Source organism: Anolis sagrei, chromosome 4 (assembly GCF_037176765.1).
Source record: "Anolis sagrei isolate rAnoSag1 chromosome 4, rAnoSag1.mat, whole genome shotgun sequence".
NCBI lineage: Eukaryota > Metazoa > Chordata > Lepidosauria > Squamata > Dactyloidae > Anolis > Anolis sagrei.
In genome coordinates this window covers 133,207,251-133,214,717 of record NC_090024.1, presented here as the reverse complement: position 1 = coordinate 133,214,717, position 7,467 = coordinate 133,207,251, and the positions used below count along the sequence as shown (strand labels likewise).

Below are 7,467 nucleotides of genomic sequence, written 5' to 3'. Positions count from 1 at the left end.
CTCAACCATCAAGAAACCTATGCAATTACTGAAAGGACCAGGAAATTTCAATTTCAATTCTTCTCCGTCACTGTTAGCATTTTTTGAGCACTTGAATTTTGCTTTCCATTTCACGTTGTTGGATCAAGGCAGAACGTTCCTCCAAAAGGTTAATATATTCTTGTTTATGATTCTGTCTCTCAAAGTCTCTCAACACTCCTTCGCGTAGCCTCTGAAAGAAGGATATGATCATTTTTACTTCACAGGAAAAATGATATTGGAAAGAACGCCCCACAGTGAAACTTCTCAAGTTGTGTTGAAAAACAAAAATTAGACTGAGCTATCTTTTTCCTAGCAACTAACATAAGTTTTCAAGTGTTGCTAACTGCCCTGCAGCCAAACAATAATTTATGTTATACTAATAAGTATATAAACAATTTACAAATTAAACAGAGAAAACTATCCAAGAATCATTATTATTTGTAAAAACAATCTAATCTAGTAAATCTATATAAATAAAAATGTAAAGTTTGTTTGTGGAATTAACACAACTCAAAAACCACTGAACGAATTGACACAAAATTTGGACACAATACACCTATTAGGCCAACAAGTGACCATCACTCATAAAAACACTGAAAAACACAGCGGAAGGGACTTTAAAGCCAAAAGAAGCAAAAAGACACTACAGCGCATGCGCAAAACGACTCCCCCTGGAAAACAAAACACATAAAAGCATATCCACACTCTCTTCCGGACTACAACTCCCAGCATCCCCTAGACCAGGCCCTTTAGGAGAGGAGGATGATCCAAATGCACTGCTTCCAAGCTGAAAGCTTTCTTCTCCTTGGATTTCTTTGAGAGCATCCCAATCCCTGCATATTTCCAATTTCCTATTCCTGGACTGCCACTCCCAGCAATAATCCAGATAGATAAGGTAGACTGAGTAGATGGAGATGGATAAGATGGGTAGGTAGATAGATTGAACAGGAGGACTGCTGGGAGTTGTAGTCCAAGAATAGGTAGAGAAGGAAGAAAGGGGAGAAAGAGGAAGGGAAAGAAAAGGGGGGAGGAAGGGAAGAGATGGAAGGAGAGAATGAAAGAAAAAAAGGGAAGGAAGGAGGGAAAAAGGAAGGGGGAAGAGAAAGGAAGGAGGAGAGAAAGGAGGGAAGGTTGGCCACAGCAACATGTGGCGGGTACAGCTAGTGTTTAATAAAAATTATTTGGAGAGATAAAAAATCCAAATTATCTGCTTTGAACTGGATGATATGGTCAGATCAGCTGGAAAGCAGGGGTCTAGGGCGAACTCGCCATCAGCATTTTAGAAGGGGCCTTTGTCATTTCCGACTTGGTAGTAAATGATGCCAAGCAGCTCTCTAGTGCAAGTGGTTCCCGACCTTTAATCCTCCAGGTGTTATGGACTTCAACTGCTAGAAATCCCAGCCATTTTAGCAGCTGTTAGGAATTTTTCTTTTTGTCGTGTCAGGAGCGACTTGAGAGACTGCAAGTCGCTTCTGGTGTGAGAGAATTGGCCGTCTGCAAGGACGTTGCCCAGGGGACGCCCAGATGATTTGATGTTTTTATCATCCTTGTGGGAGGCTTCTCTCATGTCCCGACATGAGGAGCTGGAGCTGATAGAGGGAGCTCACCCTCCTCTCCCCGGATTTGAACCTGCGACCTGTTGGTCTTCAGTCCTGCCAGCACAGGGGTTTAATCCACTGCTCCTGTTAGGAATTGTGGGAGCTGAAGTCCAAAACACTGGGAGGACCAAAGGTTGGGAACCACTCCTCTAGTGGTTTGCTTCTACTTAATGCTATATTCTTGCCTCATAATCTAGTGCAGTGGTTCTCAACCTGGGGTCCCCAGATGTTTTTGGCCTTCAACTCCCAGAAATCCTAACAGCTGGTAAACTGGCTGGGATTTCTGGGAGTTGTAGGCCAAAAACATCTGGGGACCCCAGGTTGAGAACCACTGATCTAGTGGAAGTGAGAGGAATTCAGAGACTCTCTATCTATTCAGAGACTCTATTCTATCTACTCTCCCTTCCAAAACACATTGAAGTTCTGGCATTCTTCTAATTCTGGTGTTACTTCATGTGGAAGCTATGGTTTTGAAAAGGGTGCCATGCCAATACAGCGCCAAAGGAAGGGAGGCAAGGCTGGGCCCTCTACAGAGGCCTCTCAAAGTCTCTTCTCAGGGAAGCAAGCACTTCCGCCGCGCGCGAGGCGGAAAAAAGGCTTCTAGCACCTTTGGGGATGACGTCACTAGGGAAACCGCGCGCCGTTACCTCTTGCAGGCGCCTCTGCTGGAGGTGGACGCCCGCCACGACCCCGCCGGAGAGCAGCAGCGAGGCCCCCAGCACCACTTTGGAGGCCGTCGACATGGCGGCTCATCTGCGCATGCGTGCTTCCGCGCGCCCCCTAATGCGCATGCTTGCAGGGCGCCGAGTAAGATTGCTCCCTCCCTTTGCTCCCCTCCCCGTTTCTGAGGGGCGGGGCTTCTACACTGCTCTTTTTTAAACAAGTGCTGAGAAGAGAAACTTAGGATCGTCTTATCTTCTTCTCTATATAAATAAAAATGTATTGTTCGTTTGTGGGATTAACAGAACTCAAAAACCACTGGACGAATTGACACCAAATTTGGACACAAGACATCTAACAACCCAATGTATGTCTTTCACTCAAAAAAACTGATTTTGTCATTTGGGAGTTGTAGTTGCTGGGATTTGTAGTTCACCTACAATCAAAGAGCATTCTGAACCCCACCAACGATGGAATAGATCCAAACTTGGCACACATAACTTCCATGACCAACAGAAAATACTGAAAGGGTTTGGTGGGCATTGCCTTGAGTTTTGGAGTTGTAGTTCACCTACATCCAGAGAGCATGGTGCACTCAGTGATGGATATGGACCAAACTTGGCACAAATATTCAATATGCCCAAATATGAACACTGGTGGAGTTTGGGGAAAATAGACTTTGACATTTGGGAATTGCAGTTGCTGGGATTTATAGTTCACCTACAATCAAAGAGCATTCTGAACTCCACCAACAATTGAATTGAACCAAACTTGGCACACAGTTCTCCCATGACCAATAGAAAATACTGCAAGGGTTTGGTGGGCAGTGTCCTTTGGTTTTGGAGTTGTAGTTCACCTACATCCAAAGATCACTGTGGACTCAAACAATGATGGATCTGGACCAAACTCTACACAAATACTCAATATGTCCAAATGTGAACACTGGTGGAGTTTGGGGAAAATAGAGCCTTGACTTTTGGGAGTTGTAGTTGGTGGGATTTATAGTTCACCTACAATCAAAAAACATTATGAACTCCACCAATGATAGAATTGGGCCAAACCTCCCACCCAGAACCCCCATGTGGGTCACAGCAATGCATGGCAGGGGATGGCTAGTAGAATATAGAATTGGAAGAGACCTCATGGGCCATCCAGTCCAACCCCCTGCCAAGAAGCAGGAAAATTGCATTCAAAGCACACACACACACAGATGGCCATCCAGCCTATGTTTAAAAGCATCCAAAGAAGGACCCTCCACCACACTCTGGGGCAGAGAGTTCCACTGCTGAACAGCTCTCACAGTCAGGAAGTTCTTCCTAATGTTCACATGGAATCTCCTTTCTTGTAGTTTGAAGCCATTGTTCCACGTCCTAGTCTCTAGGGCAACAGAAAACAAGCCTGCTCCCCCTTTCTTATAACATCATTTCATATATTTATACATGGCCATCATATCTCCTCTCAGCCTTCTCTTCTTCAGGTTAAACATGCCCAGTTCTTTAAGCCGCTCCTCATAGGGCTTGTTCTCCAGACCCTTGATCATTTTAGTCGCCCTCCTCTGGACACATTCCAGCTTGGTTTGTTTGTTTGGCTCCTTGCTGCACTCTCATATGTGACTAGGATGCCTAGTCAATGTTGCTGGATTGGAAAAATTATCTTCTTTACCTTTATGGCAAAGCAAAGGCACCAGATGTCTTTCTGATTACACTAGGGCCCCTTCCACACAGCTGTATAAAATCCACATTGAACTGGATTATATGGCACTGTGGACTCAGGGCCCTCCAGGCAGGCCCTATATCCCAGGATCTGCATTAAAGTGGATTATATAAGTCCCAGATAATTTGGGATAAACAGAAAACCTGGGATCAGATCCAGGGATATAGGGCCTGTCTGGAAGGACCCACAGATAGCCCTGTTCAAAGCAGATATTGTGGATGGTCTGCCTTGATATTCTGGGTTCTATGACCTTATGTCCCGGAATATCAAGGCAGAAAATCCCAAAATATCTCCTTCGAGCTGGGTTATCTGAATCCACACAGAATGTGTGGATTCAGAATGTGTGATGCCTGGCTCGACAGCAGTCCATGTGAGAAAAATCATTCAGAAAATGTGGGATTTTCTGCCTTGATATTCTGGGATATAGGGCTGTGAGTAAGGGTCCTCTGCTTGGTTCGTTTGTCTACTTACTTCACTCCCATGTAGTCATATGTACTTAGGGTATCCAGTTGATAGAGCTGACTTGAAAAATGATCTTCTTCTTCTAGCATTATGGTGAAGCTAAATACTGATAACTACTTCACTTTTGGGGATAATATGTACCTCCAAATTAGTGGCACTGCTATGGGCATTTACATAGCAATGCAGTATGTAAACATCTTCATGATTGACCAGGAAGTCCTTCCTAAGGCACATGCACCCAACAATATGACCTCTACCTATAGTTTCTTGACATCTTTGTAATTTGGCCACATGGAAAGCAATAATCAGTAACTTCTATCCTAACACCAATCTGAGCCTGGAAGAATCCACATAACAAATTCACTGTCTGACACCATGCTCTACTGAATTCATTAAATTCATTTCTAAGTACCTTTCGGAACATACTATCAATTCAATTTTTTACAGACATCTGAGAACATTGCATCTGCTCAGAACCACAAGACAGATAGTCAAAACTCTTGGACTGAAAACAAAGATTTCTCAAACTGCAATGCCCACTAAATGAGGAAATAAATAAACAAGGCAATACTAATAATACTCAGGAACCACCTACTGCAAGATAGACCAAAAACACAAAATGACAGAAGAACACTAGTTGTTGCCTGCCACCACTGGAATGTTATCAAGGATCTATAACCAGTTCTGGAGAATAACTCAGCGCTCTCACGGGGCCCTTCCACACAGCCCTAGATCCCAGCATATCAAGGCAGCAAATTCCATAATATCTGCTTTGAACTGGGTTCAACTGGGAAGGGCCCACAAGTTCTGGGAGGTAGGCCTACAGACAGCCTCCATATCTTAAGTAACTACTCGCAAGAGGATAACATTGTTATTTTAAATCATTACTCAAAGTAAATTTCAAACTCTGTCCACACCTTCTCCTTTGGTTCTAACTGGATTTGTGTGCTGATGTTTTGAATCCATTTCACTGTACAATCTTTCACTTGTCCCTCCTGCATTTCACTTGTTCCTCCCCCAGCAGCTTATACATTTTAATAATCATATGGTCAAGTGATTTTATCACTACGGCCATGCACACCATCTTGAGAAAGTTCTAACCTGGAAAGCATGCATGGGTCCTGATGGGATGACTCCCATCTATATAAATAAAAAATGTAATGTTCGTTTGTGGGATTAACAGAACTCAAAAACCACTGGGCGAATTGACACCAAATTTGGACACAAGAAACCTATCAGTCCAATGAGTGACCATCACTCATAACCCTCTGCCTCCCAAAAAAACAGTGGAAAGGAATTAAAAACCCCAAAAAGCTAAATGACAAAAAGCTAAATGATGATACAGAAAAAAGGGAAGGGAGGAGAGAAAGGAAGAGAGAGAGAGACAGAAGGAAGCATGGAAGCAAAGAGCAAAGGAAGGAAGGAAAGAGGTAGAGAAGGAAGAAAGGAGTGAAAGAGGAAGGAAAAGAAAAAGAGGGGAGGGAAAGAAAGGTAGAAAAGGAAGGGGAGAAGGAAAGAAAAAAGGAAAGGAAGGAAAGAAGGAGAGAAAGGAGGAGGGAGGAAAGAAGGAAAGATAGAAGGAAGGATGGAAGCAAAAAGCGAAGGAAGGAAAGAGGTAGTGAAGGAAGAAAGGAGAGAAAGAGGGAGGGAAGGAAAGAAGGAAAGAGAATGAAGGATGGAAGCAAAAAAGTGAAGGAAGGAAGGAAAGAGAGAAGGAAGAAAAGAGAGAAAGGGAAGGAAAAGAAAAAGGGAGAAGGAAAGAGGTAGAGAAGGAAGGAAGGAGAGAAGGAAAGAAGAAAAGGGAAGGAAGGAAGGAAGGAAGGAAGGAAGGAAGGAAAGAGGGAGTGAAGGAAGGAGGAAAAGAAGGAGAGAAAGAGGGAGGGAGGGAGGGTTGGCCACAACGCGTGGCGGGTACAGCTAGTGATTGGATAAAACAGATTATATTAGCTCAAAACTGGTCAACATTAAAAGGGTTTTGAATGCCAAAGACATTTACAGAAATTCACTAACAACATGTAGGGCCCTTCCACACAGCCCTATATCCTAGAATATCAAGATAGAAAATCCCACATTTTCTGAGTGTGGACTTAGATAACCCAGTTCAAAGCAGATACTGTGGGATTTTCTGTGTTGATATTCTGGGATATAGGGCTGTATGGAAGGGCCTGTAATGATTAGAATGGACTCTGCAGAAAATGCTTCTTCTGTACTTCATAAAAAGGAATAACAGCTGTTTAGCAAGCCTTGCAAATGCTGAGTTATTTTCAGGAAATGTTTAGTTTTTATATGTAGTTTCTATACCTAGAGTCATATAAACATTTCTCAGGCAGAAAGGGGTCCTGAGTGAAAAAAATTTAAGAAGCCCTCCTCTAGATTACTGTGGGTCCCGACCCCAAATGGGATCCCCTTAGCTCCATGTCAGGATCCAGGGAAAATTGGCAACAGTAAAAACTTATGAACTACCATATTTATTTAACTCTAATTCTCACTTCTGTTGACTAAACTGCCTTCCGAACATTAGAGTGCACATTGGATTTGTGTAATATGGAAATCTTAGAGCTGAATCAAAAACCCCTTCCACGCAGCTGAATAAAATCTACATTATCTGCTTTGAACAGATAATGGCAGTGTGGTCTCAGGATCCTTCCACACAGCCCTATATCCCAGAATATCTGCTTTTAACTGGTTTATTTGAATCCATACTCAGATAATGTGGGAATTTCTGCCTTGATATTCTGGGATATAGGGCTGTGTGGAAGGGCCTCAGATGACCCAGTTCAAAGCAGACATTGTAGGTTATTCTGCCTAATCAAATACTGTTTACCCACAAGCAGAAAGAAATTATATATATTAGAAACCAACACTTTCTCATTACTTTATTTTCCAGATCACCAGACTGGGTCACAGCAATGTGTGGCAGGGGACGGCTAGTATATATATATATATATATATATATATATATATATATATATATATATATATATAATATAAATGTAATGTTAGTTCATGCTAC

At 42.7% G+C, this 7,467-nt stretch overlaps 1 protein-coding gene across 1 annotated transcript; it reads right to left on the bottom strand.

The window, feature by feature from the left end:
• Positions 1-72: 72 nt before the first annotated feature.
• Positions 73-2,387, bottom strand: PET117 (PET117 cytochrome c oxidase chaperone). The gene is made up of 2 exons (XM_060774275.2): positions 2,267-2,387; positions 73-211 (listed from the first exon to the last, which is right to left on the bottom strand). Exons 1-2 carry the CDS (start codon positions 2,360-2,362, stop codon positions 74-76), a joined length of 234 nt encoding a protein of 77 aa, XP_060630258.2. The 5' UTR covers positions 2,363-2,387; the 3' UTR covers position 73.
• Positions 2,388-7,467: the final 5,080 nt, after the last annotated feature.

What these genes read in the sequence shown, in the direction of transcription:
- PET117 (XM_060774275.2), bottom strand. Translation starts at nt 2,362, where the DNA reads ATGTCGACGGCCTCCAAAGTGGTGCTGGGGGCCTCGCTGCTGCTCTCC. An exon ending in AGCAGAGGCGCCTGCAAGAG is followed by an intron (nt 212 to 2,266) that starts GTAACGGCGCGC and finishes TCCTTCTTTCAG; the next exon opens with AGGCTACGCGAAGGAGTGTT.